Below are 18,579 nucleotides of genomic sequence, written 5' to 3' on the forward strand. Positions count from 1 at the left end.
AGAGAGCATCTAATGAGTAATAGGTTACAGTACTCTGATTTCAGATTCTGTATAGATTTCGTTATTAGGGAATAGATAACATTCCTCCAGACTACATTTCTCTCACCAGGTGCCTTTTTGTACTTTTGCCCTACTCCTCTTTCCACTGCTCAATAAAATAAACGTATTTAATTGGGGTCAAGAATAACTCTTCTATACTCCAGTGCGATTTTACAATCCTGGCCATCATTTAATGACATTATTCCACAACGTTTTTTTTCTCAAAATCAAATTCTCAAATCTGATTGGTTAGAAGATAAACTACTCTTCAGACTGTAATTCATATCCAAAGTTCATATTAATGCAATATCTGAATGCACAAATTAGATCAAAAATGGATGATATCTAGTTTATTTATGGTCTTTTTACCTGCCTATTTATCAGTTGTGCAGTTTGAACTTCTTAAGGTTTAGTATGATGTGAGTTCTGAGATGCTGCTCTGCTCTACATGGTTGTAGGGTGGTTATACAGGTACCATGGACTTTCAGATTTTTTTTTAACATAGAGTAAAAACACAATGAGAGTCGCTCCCTTTTGTCCTTTCTCATCAGCCTCTTACTTAACATATTTTGTATTCGCACCATTCTGTTTATTCTCTGGAGACATTTACGCACCAAAAAAATCCAAGAAGATCAGCAGTTTCTGAAATACTCAAAGTCCAATTAACTAAAAATCACATTTTCTCTCCATTCTGATGTTTGATGTCTAATACGCCACATGATCGGCTAATTGGAAAATTGCCCGATTTTCCTGGTGTTCCTAATAAAGAGGAAGAAAACTGAGGTAACTATTAACTTTCGAAAATGAAAATGAACAGCAACCATTACTTTCTTTGATATCAGCTGCATGGGGATTTTTATTTATTTATTTATATTCATTTGAATGATTTATTTTAAAAAAAGTCAAGATCTCGTGTCCCTATTCATACGAGTCTTGGAGAAATTCTGTCGAAAGGATATCATTGTTAGGTAGGACTTCATAAACCAGGACAGAATGCTCAGACTTGTCATGCTCCCATCCTTTGGAACGTTGTGGGAACTCAATCCTGGTGCTTGAAGAACTTTATCCGTCCGTGTCAGCATTCCTTACTTCACACATTTCCTGGAAACGTGTAGCGAGAATAAAGACACCAGTTCACAGGAAGGGAAAAGAGTGTCAACAGGATGTCCCGAGGAACAGATGGAACCTAGACAACACCTCCCATTTGAAGAAAAAAAAAAAAAACACACACACTCACTCACTTTAACCCCAACACACACACTCAGACACACACTCACACTTAATGGGTGCATGCGCATGCTACCTGTCAATCATGAACCTAATATTTGAGATAATCCTCTTCCTCTATATCGTAATTGTTTTATATATTTGTAGCGTGTTAATAATAGTAACTGGTTTTTAAAGGGCTTTTGTTATTGTGTATATGTTTCAAGTGTGTGTGTGTGTGTGTGTGTGTGTGTGTGTGTGTGTGTGTGTGTGTGTGTGTGTGTGTGTGTGTGAGTGTGAGTCATATACAGGTTTTAGGGAGTATACATGACCGAGAAGGGCTTAACATGCTTTAGGGCTGAATGTACCTCAAGCAGTCTGACTGGTTTTTTAGATTTTTGATTCCATGAACTCAAACGTCAGACCCCGAGCGTCGTGACGAGCCTTAAACACCACCTAATCTACGCCATTAAATCTCATTTTTTCATTCATGGTCAAGGTTTAGGACTGAAGGGTCAACTCTAAGATTGTTTCCTGAGAAAACGGACACAAACTTTTTGACAAAGCTAAATCCTTAAGTCAGGTGGACATGTAGAAACCTAGGTGTTAGAGACAGTTAAGTGATGTGTATATATATCTCCAGGAGGATTTGATTTGTTGATAGTAGTCCAGGTCCTGCAGGACATAAGTCTAAACACACACCCACTGAAGTCTGTGAATATTGAAACAATTTCATGCTTTGTGAGTTTTATATACCTGCCTGCCAGCTCTTTTTTCCTGCCTGGGTTCGATATGGTAATGAGCCATGCCTTTGCATTATCCGGCCATAGTGCCTCCTACTTGTACTTTCCAAGCTCAGAGGGACGTCTGACACTTTGTCACCCTCTAGTGGTCTATTAATAGAATACTGATACTAAGGGACTATTTTTATTTGAATTCTGTAAACAGGAAGCAGGTGTGCTGGAGAAATCGCAGTTGCTGCAGAACTGATATTCACACTGTTTAATTGTTAATTGAAATAACAGTGATTTAAATAAATAAAAAAAAAAAAGTGAATTGAAATTATTGTGAATTGAAAGGCCATCGTGATACTCCGAGCAATGTTGATGCATGTAAGTGTGCGAGTACAATTCATAATTTTGAGAGTAGACTAAAGATTTTTTCACGACTTTATTCCAAAACAACACGAATGAAACCCGGAAAGGTTCTAACATTGACCATATGAAGTAAATAACACTCTTCATCATGGCACCTGTTAGTGGGTGGGATATTATTAGGCAGCAAGTGAACATTTTGTCTTTAAAGTTGGTTTGTTAAAAGCAGGAAAAATAGGCAAGTGTAAGGATTTGAGTTTGACAAGAGTTAAGTTGTGATGTCCAGACGACTGGGTCAGAGCATCTCCAAAACTGCAGCTCTTGTGAGATGTTCTTGGTCTGCAGTGATCAGTATCTATCAAAAGTGCTCCAAGGAAGGAACAGTAAAGAACCGGTGACAGGGTTATGGACGGCCAGGGCTCATAGATGTACGTGTGGAGGGAAGGCTGTTCCGATCCAACAGATGAGCTCCTGTAGCTCAAATTGCTGAAAATGTTAATGATGTTAATGCTCAATGGGTCAAAACTGTTTTAGCACTGAAAGGGGGACCAACACAATATTAGGCAGGTGGTCTCACACACACACACACACACACACACACACACACACACACAGATGGCACTTTCATTTAAATTGTTCTTCATGTTTTCTCTTCTTCACCTACTCTTACTTTCATCTGCTTCTTTTTCTCTTTGAGGTTAAAAAACCTTTAGGTGACTTGAAAAGGATTTAAGTAACTGCATGTTTACCTCAGCGTGAATTTCTTCCTATATCTTTCTCTATCACTCTATGCGAAGCAGTGTTTTTGCAGTTGTTTTGCAGTTATTTTAGTAACCAGATAGTTTGGAATATTCCAATCTGAACTTGGAAGCTTGTAAACCAGCTGCGTGCGAAACCGGTCAGTGTTTAAATAACACTTCGAAAAATGCATCACTATAAAGTGACTCATCGACTGAAAAGAAAAAAAACAAAACAGGGGCTGTGCTTAGAATTTGAGTGTTTTCAACGAACCACATGCACATAAAAAAAAAACTCAGAACTAGACTAATTGTAGGAACTACATAAGCCCATCTTTATAAAGGGCCATGTTGGGGTGTCTGGGGAAAGTTTATTATGGTGTGGAGCAGAAATGGGAATTCTGTAAAGAGGTTTACATGCTTTGTTTATTACATTCGGTATTATGCAGTACATATATGGTTCCTATGCCACTAATCATAAGCTACAACTGCAGTAGATTTACATTATTACAGTGTAGATATCAGAATAATCATTTTACAGAACTGGCAAGCAAAATACATCCAAATACAATTTATTGTGATCTCAATATCACCTCGCTAAACCTTACCATCTGCCAGTTTTCTAAGCATATTAGCTTCTGTCCATCATGCAACTATTTTAGTGGACCTAGGGTGATCTTTAAAGCCTGATCAAGATGTGGTCTTCCTTTAGAGACAACGTTCTTCCTGTCATTAGAAGCCAATGTTACTGTTTTTTGTTAAAGTTCAGCATATAAGGATAAATGTTTTATTTAAAAAATATGTATTATTTATATTATATAAATATATATTTATATTATTAAGTTCTTTTATGACACCCTTCATTATTTGGTGTGCTATACCAAAAAAAAAATTTCTGATGTCTGATTGGGCGGATTATTCCCTAGTCATTTTTGGAAGAATAGCAAAATAAAATACTAAACATATATTACTTTATGTCTTATTATTACATTATATATTATACCACATTACATTATAATATATACGTGTGTGTGTATGTGTGTGTGTGTATGTGTATGTGTATATATATATATATATATATATATATATATATATATATATATATATATATATATATATTTGTGTCTTAGTGGATGTTTTGATGTGTTTTCTTATGTGGCATCTGCACTAATCAATAATGAATTGTTGATCATATATCTAAATACACACTAGCAAATGGTTATTGTAACTGTGTCCACCTGCTATATGTTTTATTTAATGGCAGCCCAACCCTATCAATATGGCATTAGAAATAACCAAAAGCTTGCTTATAGGTGTGTGTGTGTGTGTGTGTGTGTGTGTGTGTGTGTCTGTGTGTGTGTGTCTGTGTGTGTGTGTGTGTGTGTGTGTGTGTGTGTGTGTGTGTGTGTGTGTGTGTGTGTGCACACACGTTAACTTGCATTTTGTGTATGTAAATGTATCACATATGTGTGGTATGCAAATGGTATGTGCGATGCTCCTTTTTCATGCTAGCCAGGCCTGCTCTGCTTTTTCACATCTTCCCGCCATCGCTAACTCTCCTGCTCCACTGCTCCACCCCTCCCTGAGGCCTTGGACTGGGCAGGTGGAAGCTAAAGCTGGAATGCTGTGGAATGCACTCATCATGCACATGCATGACCTACAGATCAAGTCCCACCACTCGCATGGCAAGCTGATATAGAAGAAGCGTGAGATTAGTCAAGATGTAGACGGGAATAGAGAGCAAGACATAGAGATCCAGAGTGAGCCTGCTGTGAACTGGGGAGTATTTGCACACCCTGTTAGGAGTGAAGGCCAGCCTCTACAGTCTTCTGTAGTGCTAAGGAGGGGCAGATCAGAGGTCAAACCGAGTGTTTCTACTGGAGTTTTGCAGCTCCAGGCGGAGGTGTAAGCAGGCAAAGCAGTGTTGAGAGCACTGAAGAGCACTGAAGACTCAAATCTGCTGGCCTGACAGGTTCAGCACACAGTTTTTCATTCATAGTAAAAGGCACATTTTCCACTGGACTGACACAATCACCATCTTTTATCCACTGGAATGAGGTGCACAACAGCTATGCCACCTTCACTTTGGAATTGAGAAATCAATACGTTTCTGCATTTGTGAATTTTTAGCTACAAAGTGTGGGGAAAAGGTGGACGTCTTAATGCTTTTATTAGCAGCAAGTGTGACTGATTTGAGTGTCTTTTTACTTCGTCTAAACAAAACTGTGTAGACAATGTTATAGATTTAACAGGTGGCAATGTTGAAATGTTGACTGAGCTAAAGGCCACGCCTCCTTCATTAGGTTCTGATAGACTTTAAGGCCACACCTCCTTTATTAGGTTCTGATAGACTTTAAGGCCACGCCTCCTTCATTAAGTTCTGATAGACTTTAAGGCCACACCTCCTTTATTAGGTTCTGATAGACTTTAAGGCCATGCCTCCTTCATTAGGTTCTGATAGACTTTAAGGCCACACCTCCTTTATTTGGTTCTGGTAGACTTTAAGGCCACACCTCCTTTATTTGGTTCTGGTAGACTTTAAGGCCATGCCTCCATCATTGTTTTCTGATAGACTTTAAGGCCATGCCTCCTTTATTAGGTTCTGATAGACTTTTAGGCCACCCCTCCTTTCTTTGGTTCTGGTAGACTTTAAGGCCACACCTCCTTCATTGTTTTCTGATAGACTTTAAGGCCACGCCCCCTTCATTGGATACTGATAGACTTTAAGGCAACGCCTCCATCATTGTTTTCTGATATACTTTAAGGCCACGCCTCCTTCATTGTTTTCTGATAGACTTTTAGGCCATGCCTCCATAATGGTTTTCTGATATACTTTAAGGCCACGCCACCTTCATTGGATACTGATAGACTTTAAGGCCATGCCTCCATCATTGTTTTTTTGATAGACTTAAAGGCCACGCCTTCTTCTTTGGGTACTGATAGACTTTAAGGCCATGCCTCTCTCATTGTTTTCTGATAGACTTGAAGGCCATGCCTTCTTCATTGTTTTCTGATAGACTTTAAGGCCATGCCTCCATAATTGTTTTCTGACATACTTTAAGGCCACGCCTCCTTCATTGGATACTGATAGACTTTAAGGCAACGCCTCCATCATTGTTTTCTGATAGACTTTAAGGCCACGCCTCCTTCATTGTTTTCTGATAGACTTTAAGGCCATGCCTCCATAATGGTTTTCTGATAGACTTTAAGGCCACGCCTCCTTCATTTGGTTCTGATAGACTCAAAGGCCACGCCTCTATCATTGCTTTCTGATAGACTTTAAGGCAATGCCTCCTTCATTGGGGTTTTATAGACTTTAAGGCCATGCCTCCTTCATTGTTTTCTGATAGACTTTAAGGCCATGCCTCCACTGTTTCTTTATATACTTTGAGGCCACGCCTCCGTCATTGTTTTCTGATATCATTGGCTTCTTAAATGAAAGACACAGGCACTATACCTCCTCCACTAAATATACAAGTGTTTAAAATATAAGTTGGCGAAATGACTTCAGCAATAGATGCCAGCTCAGCTTTAGTCTGATTCTTTTATTTTATTTTTATTTTTTTTTACACTTAATGCGCTTTGATTCAGAAGGGTGAATCTTTTCATCCCTTTAATTTCTTTTTATGTTGTTTACTCTTACTCTTTTGGGAGAGTGCCACTTTTCTCTATTATACAAACCCTTCAATTTTAGCGACTGACCACATAGAACTGAACTAACACTTTAAATATACACTTCACCCATTGAAATCCTACAATACACACAAATCTCACACCCTCACCTATTATTATGTCCACAGGGCACACGCTTTCACTGCGCATTTTACATGCCAGTTTCCCCTCTGCACAAAAGCATGTGCAAATAAATCTATTGCATCAGAAATATACCTTATGCCGTGTTCTTCATTTATCACTTTTAAAAAGCTTTAATTGAAAAGCACATTGGAATGACACTGTTTGTATGTGTCAAGCATTATGCGTGTTACGTTATTATGTATGATGGATAGGAATCTGTTTCTATGTTGCATATTGGTCATTAAATTGATTGGTCATCATTAACAATAAAATGTATAAAAAAATCTATTTGTATAAATGTCATGCATTTGTGTACTATGTTATTATAATTTATATCTTTGCCTGTAAAATACATATCATGAGCCATGTTTTGCTAGTCATAAATATATATACACGTTTGTCCTAAAGTTGCCTGAAGACCATTTTTTTGTTGTTGTTTTTTTATGTGGTGGTGTGTTTTTTCGGTTAGGTTTGTTTACTTACTTGTTTGTTTAAGTTACTAAGGCATTTGACCCTTTACGATTTTGCTCCAGATCCAGCATTTAGTGACCTCATTGCTTTAATTCAATTTAATTCTAAAATGTAAACAACCAAAAACAAGGGGATCGTTTTCTCTGAAGAGTTTTACATTATGTGCATTTATATTAAATAGATGATGTAGCTGCTTTATAAGCCTGTTTATTGTAACACAGTGATGCGGTGGGTTTCATTGATGCCTCATAGCTCCAGAGTCTTGAGTTCAATGCTGAGCTCAGATGACTGTATGTATGGAGTTTCACGTGATCTCTTGTGTTTTATTTAGACCCTCTGGTCTCCTCCCACTGTCCAAAAACAGGCATATACATGGTTTGGCAATGATGTGAATTAGTGTGTGTGTGTGTGTGTGTGTGTGTGTGTGTGTGTGTGTGTGTGTGTGTGTGTGTGTGTGTGTGTGTGTGTACAGGATGAACGATTAAGTTTTGCGGTAAGTTTTACCAGAATTGGTTGCAGATTCTACTATGACATTACAGAATGAATGGATGAATTAATATTTAATATGTTTGCAGTTAATATACAAATTTTATACAATTATCAAAAGTAGTGTCTTTGCAGCTTTAAAGCTTTTATTTTTGATTGAGGATCAAATAAATGACAGTATTAGATATTGAGTACGGTCCATTATTGGGTCTTTACACTCAGTATTAAATGTTGTATTTGCTCAGGAAAACCCTAACAAGTGAACATGAGATCTAATGTCACAGACAAATGCGTGAACACCCGTGTGGGAAAACAAAAAACACCAGACCATTTTGATTAATAATGAACCAGCAGCATTCAGTGTAACTGTATCTTTGTTTTTGATTTATTCAATGTTCATAGTGTTGTAATAGTTTAATTAAAACTCTTTAATATGATGAGATGAGTTATAATCCTTCATCTCTCCTCCATTTCCCTTCATCTCAGCAGTGGGCAGTTGATCCCGGTGAATTATTAACAGCCTGTGAGGGTGTGAATGGCCTTTGGTTGCACTTTCTCAGTACAAAGTTTTGGCGTCTGCGTTTGTTTGTGTGTGTAATGGAGGGCGTGAATATTTCTGCATATACACTCTATGGGCAAAAGTCTTGGGACGCATGATTTTCTCAGCCATTCCTGGTTCTTCTCCAAAACTTGTTCCAGGATGACAATGTCTCAAAGCATGTGCACAAAGCCAGTGCCATGAAGCTGTGGTTTAAATGGGCTGAAGTGGAAGATCTTGAGTGTTTTTTGTTGAACACCTTTGATCGATGTGAACGCTGATTGCACCCCAGGCCTCCTCACATCACCTACATCAGTACCTGACTTTACTAACACCCTTGTGGCTGAATGAGCACAAATCTCCACAATCACAATCCAAAATCTAGTGGAACATCTTCAGAATAGTGGAGGTTATTTAACAGCAAACAGATGAGAATGTTTCTGTACAGTTTACCAGTCAGGGGTCAGTAAGGAATGAAGGAGGGAAGGCATTTAAAGTGTTTAATTATTAAACTAATGCACTGATTTCTGTTTGCTGTGCACAAACATGTACCAGAGCATCAGCTGATAGCACTTTATTCTGTTACTGTATGACCTGCTGGTTTAGATGTGTGTGTTTACCGGGTTGTGGAAGAGCATAGCTAAATGCAAACATTCAAAGCGTGTGATATGTTAATGCCTTCTAATTTGTTTCTCTGCAGCCTGGAGCACACACATGTACACTCATTTAAACCCCTTTACAGGTTTACAGGTACAACTGAATAATATGTCAGTATTTAGTATTTCTGCATATAAAAATTAGTTCATAGTGGCATAAAGGCACAAACACACACACACACACACACACACACACACACACACACACACACACACACACACACACACACACACACACACACACACCAAATATGAACAGTAGTGCAAGCATTGTCTTTATATCACACAAACCACACATGTGGACATACAATCATTTCATGGATACGTTGGAACAGATCAAATTCCCACAGTGTTGGGACTCATATTGGAGAAAAAGAAAATATTATTTCATCTGATTGTTAAGAAATAAAAAGATTGCACTTTGGTTTGCTAAAAACTTTTTTTTTTTTTTTTGACCTGTTGTAGTTTATATTATAAGAGACATGACTTATTATTAGTAATAATAATAATAGTATTACAGTGGAACCCGGTTATGTCGAGGGCCTAGGGGGATGCCAAAAAGCGTCGAGATAACGGATGATGGAGATAAACGAAAACCAATATGGCGGCAGTATATTAAGGTGCTTGAAATTTCTTTATGTACATGATGTGCGTTAATAAATGAGAATGTGCATGCACGTGTTTTTTGAGTTTTTTTACACAACAGCGTTTTGTTTGATAAAGACATGCTATAAAAATGTACATACATGTTTGTTAACTGTCAGGAAACCACCTGCCACGCCCCCTTCGGCGGCTGTCAAACCTCCGCTTTCTCTGAAGCTCCCGGCTTCAATCGCGCACATTTAGCATCAATTTATTTCACTCTGACACATAGCTCTGAAAAGTGTCCTACACCTGTAGCATCTGTAAGGCTTGATTTTTCCGCCACTTCCGCAAGTTCTTCTGACACATAACTCACGTTAAATGGCAAATTTGCCCCCCCTTGTGCTCGAGATATCAGGGTTCGGCGGCATAAAAGGATCGACATAACCGATAAAAAATGCTAAGACAAAGCGAGAATTTGACGGTTCCACTTCAAAAACGTCGACTTAATAGGGTTGGCGAGTTAACCGAGGTCGAGATAAGTGGATTCCACTGTATTGACATTTTATATATAAAGTCTTATTATATTTTTTGCTTGTACCAGGGGTACAGATGACCATATTCTCAAAGTTTCAGTATTCATTGAACGTTAAAATGTAAAAAAGGTAAAATGTGGTATAATACTGGTAATTTTTCAGATTTCTTTTTTTTCTTTTTTTTAAGGATTTAATATATATATATATATATATATATATATATATTAGGGATGCACCGAAATGAAAATTCTTGGCCGAAACTGAAAAAGAGGAAAGCAAGGCTAAAAACCGAAACACCGAAAGAAATTATGCCAATTATTATTACCATTGCATTTCTGGCTATGACTGTGTACTAACCTTACTAAAATCAAGGCATTTCAATTTTTGTTTCAAAGAATAAATAAATTACAAATTATAAAAATATTTATTTATAGCACATTGCAACAATGCACAGGATAAAATAAATTAAAATTCAAACTGAAATGTTTAACTTAAATGCACTCATGTGTACATTAAATAATAATGTACAGGCCCTCTGGCCTGCTGAAAGGTTGTAAAATTAAATGTTCTTTCATAAAAACAAAGTGCATTCAGAACAAGTGCAACTGCTTAAAGATACAACAATACAACAATATCACTGGGAAACTTCCTTGCCTTTTTTTTAAAAACGTCCACCACAGACGGAGTGCGCATGCTCGGAGGGGTTTTGCTTTTCTGTGCCGCGTTCCTCTCATATTCAGCATAGCGATCGGATGTTTGGATTTCAGGTGATAAATGAAACCCGACGTGGAGAAAGTTTTTGCAGACGCACCCCCTCTAGAAATTTCGGCATTACATGTTTTGCAAATCGCTATCTGTCTTTCTCAGATATACTGAAATACGTCCACACCGCAGACATGTTGTTTTAGACATGCACGTGCAGGCAGCGGTTTCTGTTTGCGTCATCACAACAAACTGTTTCGGCCGTGTTTTTTCGGTGATCAAAGTCTTTCGGCCGAAAACCGAAAATGCACTTTTGGGCCATTTTCGGCCGAAAATTTCCGGTGGCCGAATATTCGGTGCGTCCCTAATATATATACATTTTAAAGACTTTCTAAAATACATAGCGACTCGAAAATCATTAAGCTGAAAACACACTTAAGTTACAACTAAACATAAAGAAAAAAAAACAAAACAAAGAATGTGTGTACAATGTTTTCACACAGATGCACACAGTCTTGCAAAGGCGTCGTCCTGCTGTTAAACCTTTTATAAACCGTTGGCATGTGATGCATGGAGGGATATAAAATCTAAAAAGTTTTTTCCTGCTGTTGTAAATCTCTGAACCTGACCTCTCACTTCTCGCAGCAGGGAGTTTGTGTGTGTGTGTGTGTGTGTGTGTGTGTGTGTTTGGGGAGAGAACTTTGCACCTGTTTTTGTGTTCATGTTTCAGTCTATGTGGGTGTGTAGTTAATGTAATTGCTATTACAGACTGGGTTTTTCATTTCGAGTCTGCTCTGTAAGCTTCTCAGCCTAGGCGACTCTGGTTGTGGCCACACACCTGGGCATAGAGGACGAAGGCGGAAGCATAGCCAGGAGGAGGAGGTGTTTTGGAAAGTCGTTGCCATGCCACTGACAGGGAGGAGCAAACATCAGAGAGGTGGAGATCAGAGAGGGATCCCATAGTAAGGGGGGGTTGGCTTTCAGGTCGTATTTCAGCAGCACCCAAACCGTCCGGCGTGTTCTCACAGAGGAACGGTCACTAGCCTCAGGCGAAACTCTGAGCTATGTCTGATGTCACTTGTGAGTTTTGCTCCTCACGAGCGTTTGTGTTTATGTGAGCAGCAGGTGAGGGAAAAAACCCGAGCAAATGGTGTGCTCAGAAGCGCTCCGAGTTGTCTGCTATCACCTGCTCGTTCAGGACGTGGAAAACAAGGAAGTAAGATGAAGCTCTATTCATTCACTGACTAAAGCGTGACGTCTTCATTCAGGTGATACCCAGGTTGACTCATGGAAAGACATGACCAGCAGGAGGACTTTTGAACCTGATGTTTGAGGATCTTACAGCTTGGAAACGCGAAACGATCACCGTAGACGTTCTGGACCTTTTTATTTAAGATTTCTTTCCCCTTTAACTTTGGTCAGCTGAACTTTCTGCTAAGGGCTACACCCAGATCCTGGCTGAGCTGTGTGGTTTGGCTGTATTGGGATTTCTTTTTTTTCCACTCTAGGAAGAGTAAAGAGAAGGGTGTCAATGGGGAACACCAGCCTGCTGTTCCTCTTTTTCTGTTTTGGTGCTTTAGTTAATTGCACCTCTTGGGATTTTTCCTTTGTGCCAGGATCTCTGAGATGCAGCATAGGATAAAAGTAATGGATCGAAGGTATCAGTCTCTATAGGACGCAGCCTTACTTAAGCCAAAATGGACAAGCGACAATTGTTTTGGATTATTGTGCAGTTCTTCAGGATCTAAACATGTGAGAAAGTAAGGTTGAGTGCCTTTTACACCCCTGGAGCCTGAAAACGAGTTTTTCCTTTCAAGACTTGTCACGCAGCTGTGAGGTCAGGTGACCCTCTGTCCATTTCAGGTCTTGACCCCTGTGTTAACCCTACCTCCATCTCACTCCACGGTTATTTGTGTAGAGCATGCGGAAAGAGAAGCGCTCAGGCTCTATGAGCAAGGAGAGGGACAAGAAGGATAAGACCACCTCGGTCAGTCGGGCCTTTAGCTGGCTCAGCGGCTCGTCCCTCTCGCGCCAGACCCGCAAACTGTTCCGCAGCCACAACGACCTGAACACTCTCTCATACACGGCTCACCAGGACCAAGACAAGGATGACGAGGATTGGGTGTATGAACCGCAACATTATATAGGTGAGGGGTTCATTGTGTGCGTGTGTGTGTGTGTGTGTGTGTGTGTGTGGGTGTGTATCTATTCAGCTGCAAGATTCTGCTGCAGTTTGGTCAGTTTGGGTATTTCGGCTGCAGATGTTTCATTCCTAGTTCTCACATTTTGTTGTTTCAATTAATCTTGCACTTGTGTATCGAATTTTGCTGTAAGGACACGTAATCAGACGTGTGCTTCTGACAGGAAAATGACTTTCTTTTTTTTTTTTTATACAAAGTTTTCTATTCATTGACTTTTTATTTCCTAGAAGGACTGTCTTGTGTCAGGGCTTTATAACAAAGACTACAAGGAAAAGTTTTGCTCTTTGTGGTTTCTCAGTAGCACAACAAGCTGTGAATTTCTTTCTTATTAACTGTAAGTGAGAGGAAAAACAGAGCGACGGATGACGCCACTGCCGATTTATAGCTCCTGTGACATGAGTGAGCAGGAATTTTATCAATATTTTTTAAATGGCAAATGCATCTGTAATTTAAAGAGATAAGTTTTCCTGCATCTTTTCTCCTTTAGCTGTTTCACAGATCTAAAGGTCGTTGCTCTCTGTCTGTGTCCTCTTGTCGAGGCCAGTACGGCGCAGGGAATTTGCATCAGAATGGAAATTAGACCGTGCCCCCTTGCCGGGGCGCATTCACCGATGTCCTGGGCATTGTCCATGGATTTTCATGCAAGTCTGCTCCGGTGAAATGCACCACGCCGAACCCATGCTGAAACCAGCGTGTTTGACTTTGAGTGCATTTCCTTCCTTATGTCCTGCCTTGTTTAATGCACACAGCAGCTGTGTGTGTGACCAAGTGTGTTGTAAACGCCTCCATTGTGTCTGCAGTTACTGTCCAAGCAGGAAGTAACGGAGTGAGATGTTTACATGCGAGGAGAGAATTGGATCACTGTGCCGACTTTATGACAGCTTTTCCATTGTGTGCGAGTCGTTGACGCCAGTCTCTTATCTGCCAGGAGGTGGTGTGGCGGTGATGGGGGTGATGGGGGGTGCTGGGGGTCACAGCGCACCAGGATGAGTGTGCGGAAATGGGAGATGTCACCGACTGGCGGTGATGCGAGTGTACGAGTGCATCCCAATGAGGTGCTTTAGTTCCTGCCTAAGCTATAGCTTCTCTCATACACACAGCTGCAGGACCAGCACTGAGAAACACGCTCAACGCATTTATGAGCAATGAAAAATTCGTCCTACGGTAAGCAGATTTAGATGAGAAATTGGGTGTTCTATAAAATATGAAATAGAATTTCAGGCCATTTTAAGATCTGGTTGTAACTGGATCTCTGTTATAGATGGAAAGAGCAGCATTGGGTTCTCTGAGTCATCAATCAGCAGCACATTGTTTGGCCTCATAAAATAAATCCTAATTGTCATCTTTGTATGTGGGTAAATATTCCACTCCACTGTTTTATTCCTCATTCGCTGCTCTGTGTGTGTGTGTGTGTGTGTGTGTGTGTGTGTGTGTGTGTGTGTGTGTGTGTGTGTGTGTGTGTGTGTGTGTGTGTGTGTGTGTGTGTGTGTGTGTGTATTGTTTTGCAGTACATCAGTAACTTTACTCTGTGTGTAATAAGAGCTGGTGTCAGGCTTGTGTTAAGGCCGAGCTGTGACCCGTTTGTGTGGGTTTGGAGTTAATATTAGTGCACTCAGATTTATGATGACTTTTTGGCCTCAGCCTCTGACACCTCACCTCTCACCTTCACAAGTTTCTTACTCCAGCTTACTTGTTTATAACATTTGGAAACTTAGGAGCTAAACTTAGATGACTGTGTTACAGGTGGGAGGGTATTTTGTTTAGTACGATATAGGATGTAATAAATCGGTTACTTTAAATGCTACTTTGTATCGTCTGAACATTTTCTGTCTTTTGTTGTGTCAACAAAAGCCTGCCGTGTGTTTCACAAACTGCAATCTGCCTTATTTTACTGCCTATTTGTACTTATTTCAAGCTTGAAATAGTCTTGTTGTGTTGGCAGATTGTTAGGAAGAATACAAGCATGAAATAAGTGTGTGAAACTATGCACTTTATATATAAAGGTTTGTGGACACCTGGCCTTAAGTTTGGTATGTGCTTTTTTTTTGAGCATCCCATTCCACATTTAGCCCCAATTATCCACTCTTCTGGAACGATGGTCCACTAGATTTTGTGAAAGTCTAGAGACTAGAATGATTGTGGGATTGTGCTCATTCAGCCACAAAGGTGTTAGTAAAGTGTAATGCTACCACATCCGAAGACTACATTTAGGCGCCTCCAACTTTGTGGTAAAAGTTTGGTGTAGAGCCAAATATGACTGGAAAAATCAGTTGTCCCAATATTTTTGTCCTCAGTATAAGTATAGTATAACAAGTAAGTTTATAATGTTATAATTGGTTTATTTGTAATTTTATCACTTTTGACTGTAGTCAAGTTTTTTATTTCTTTTTTCTTTTGCAGGGAAATTAGTCAAATAAATCCTAAATAAATCGATGAATTTTTTTGGGGTTTTTTTAGAATATAGTCAAGAAAATGTCATTGTGTGTTTAGGCTTGCATAGAGCTAGACAAATATCATTTCTTTATAACTTGCCATATCATACCATCACAAAATCAGTGTAGTTTTAACTTTTTCTTTTTTCTTTTTCTAAACCCAATATTATGAAAAAGGCTCCGTGGTGTTGGACTTTGCATCTTTATAAACACTGCAAATGTTTAACTCTTTAAGCGTCTTTGAAACTTAAAGCAAAAAATACTTTTGTGGCATAACAAACAGGAACGACAGATGTAAATGGGTACATTTTCCCCCAGGAATACTGACCTGGAAGCAGGGCAGGACATTTCCTCTAAAACCCTATACATTTAGAAACAAACATAATCCTTCCTCTCATAACTGCTCATAGTGCTAAATTTAAACTATGTATTTATGCGCTTGGCACCAAAACACACACACAGGCCTGGTTAAAGTGCCCTAAAAGTGCCCCAGCCCTTTTTTTTTTTTTTTTTTATAAAGCCTATAATTATGGGCTGTCAGACTCATGTAGTAGACCCATAATTTTTGAAAAGGCCGGTTGCTGCGTGACAGGATGTTTGCCAGCAATCATGGCAGTTTGCTACCCCGTGCCAGTGCCGATCCACTGTGCGGTGTGGGGTTTGTGTGGCAGTGCCTGTCTTTGTGCTATTAATGTGGAATTGTAACAGCGATTATTCAAGTGGCAAATTTGAATGATAGTGATAAGTTTGTCAAGTATTGTGGCTGGAGGATGTGCCAGTACTTATCCTCGGATGTGCTGTGGTATTGCTGATCCTCTGTGGTAGTTCTGATCCTCTGTGTCAGGACTGATCTAACTAATCATTTGCAGCTCTTGGCAGACACCCGTAGCCAGCGTAATCTCATTTGTACAATTCTACACTTTGTACAATTGTAGGTTTATGGGCCTTGCTCAATGATTTAAAGTCACAATCCACATTGTAAACACTGAGCTAGCACTTCCTTTACCAATCCCACTAATGACTGTGACTGCACTGACTTAGAGTGGAACTACAGTTTTTGTGCCAATGTTGCTCTTTATGTTGCACTGATCTAAAGGATATATTTTTTTTATTTTTTTTTATTTTTTTGTGTAGCAGTATAGATCCTCCGCTTAGCTGCTTTGTTGGTACCTTTGTGGCAGCAGTGATCGATAGTGGCGGTGCAGTTTCTTTTTGACCCAATGATCTTCTGTGACCAGAACTTTTTCTCTTCGACAGCACTGACCAATAGTGGCACTACAGGGTTTTTTGGCAGCACTAATCCTCTGTGGGAGAACCTTTTCTTTGTGGCAGCACTCATCTACAGTGGCAGTACAGTTTCGTTGTGGCAGTACAGTTTCGTTGTGTCAGTGTTGATTCCATGTGGTAGTGCTGGTTCTCTGTGGCATGACATTTTCTGTGGCAGCATTTGATCTATTGTGGCAGTACAGTTTCTTTGTGGTGATCCGATGTGGCAGCACAAATCTACAGGAGCAGTGCTGTTCCTCTGTTGGTAGTACCTTTTCTCTGTGGCATCACTTCACTACAGTGGCAGTGCTGATCCTCTGTGGCAGTACCTTTTCTTGATGTAGCACTAATAAACGGTGAAAGTGCTGATCCTCCGTGGCAGTACCTTTTCTAAGTAGCAGCTCTAATGTATAGTAGCAATGCTGATTCTCTGTGGCAGTATCTTTTCTCAGTGGCATCACTTACCTACTTTGGCAGTGCTGTTCCTCTGTGACAATTATGACTCACACTGAAGTCATTTGTTTTTGAGCAATGTATGCGCAATTAAATAAAGTAGTTATTTCAATTGTAAGCATTTTACAACTTATTGTATCACTATTGACAGGGAGCCTTTATTTAAAGCTTAAAGAATCGTTTTTTAGTCTTCATTAAAAGGAGGATCTCAACCTAGGTTTTAGGTTGCATAACTCTGTGTCTTATCACATTCTTTCTAGGCTGCATTGTTGTCAATCCAGATAAAAACATTGTTTTATCTATTTCTCAGCATAGTGAGATAGCAGTATTGTTATGAAGTTGAGCTGCATCTTGTGTATATTTCAATAAAATGTAATGAAATGTTAACTTTTCAGTGGTGCCTGACTTTGTTTGTTGTTCCCTGCTTTTATAATGAATATATGCACTGTCTATAACTGCTTATAGTGTTTTTTATACAATGTTGTTTTTATGGATAAAAATATAATTTACAAACTAATTTGACATATAATGGCTAGATGTCATTACTATGTTATCTTGCTGTAAATCTTAACCCAGTTATCTTTTTCTTTCTCTTCCCCGCTGCTTGCCGGTTATTATTTGAAACATTTCAGGTAAGTTAATCTCTAAATCTTCCGAATTATTTCTGAAGTCCTGGTCATATTGTGCTCTGATGTCCAGAGACAAAACCGGCAAAATGCTTTCAGGGGTAATTGTAAAGTTTTTTGTAACGTATATAATTTTTTATTTTGACCAAAATCTGTTTATTATACGAAGCAGTAGCACTTCCTATACTATACTATACAAACTAGACTAGACAGTTCGATACTGAACGCTGTGTCTGTTTTGTTTGTGTATCATGGCATGACAGAGTTCAGCCCTGATAAGCTCCTCTCTGTGGCTTGCCTCTGCTTGCAGGTACATTTTATCTGATTACAAATTGCAGGGTGTACCGTAAGTCCACACTGTTTCGGTTACGTGCATTCATACCGTATCTTTCCATTGTGAGTCAAACTGCAACAATCCAACAGCATTTTCTACACCGACATCATGCCATTTGGTTTATCCGTTTATATGTCTTCAGACTCGGGAACGACATGCGTCAGAACCCTCGAGTCTTCATGCAATAAAAGGTTGCAGCAGCGTTTCACAAATCCTGTTTAGTATTGCGTGTTTAATTTGGAGTGTATGACCCCTGTTGAAATCCCAATGACCAAAGATTGAGTTAGATTCTGGGGTGCTGACTGATTTCTATAGCTGTGGATTCTACACACTTTCAGGACCTTCTACCTCATTTGTGTGAATTCTGCTACAATGCTTGTTTATGTGTATGTATTTGTTTGTTTGTTTATTGGGTTTGTTGAGTC

At 39.3% G+C, this 18,579-nt stretch overlaps 1 protein-coding gene across 8 annotated transcripts in view; it reads left to right on the forward strand.

Annotated features, from left to right (window-relative positions):
• nhsl1b (NHS-like 1b) overlaps positions 1-18,579 on the forward strand; it is a 106,070-nt gene that overhangs the window by 42,417 nt on the left and 45,074 nt on the right. The window contains exon 1 of one of the 8 annotated variants that reach the window (XM_083562216.1): positions 11,659-12,989. The exons of 4 other annotated variants lie outside the window; for them this stretch is intronic. In XM_083562216.1, the coding sequence (XP_083418342.1) occupies positions 12,764-12,989 (226 nt within the window). In that variant the 5' untranslated portion in view covers positions 11,659-12,763. Of the gene's footprint in view, positions 1-11,658; positions 12,990-14,058; positions 14,208-18,579 lie in introns of those variants that run through there. 3 more of the 8 variants (XM_083562214.1, XM_083562220.1, XM_083562222.1) reach the window with 3 other exon arrangements.

The sequence above is a fragment of the Silurus aristotelis genome (genome assembly GCF_946808225.1).
Source record: "Silurus aristotelis genome assembly, chromosome: 15".
Classification (NCBI taxonomy): Eukaryota; Metazoa; Chordata; class Actinopteri; order Siluriformes; family Siluridae; genus Silurus; species Silurus aristotelis.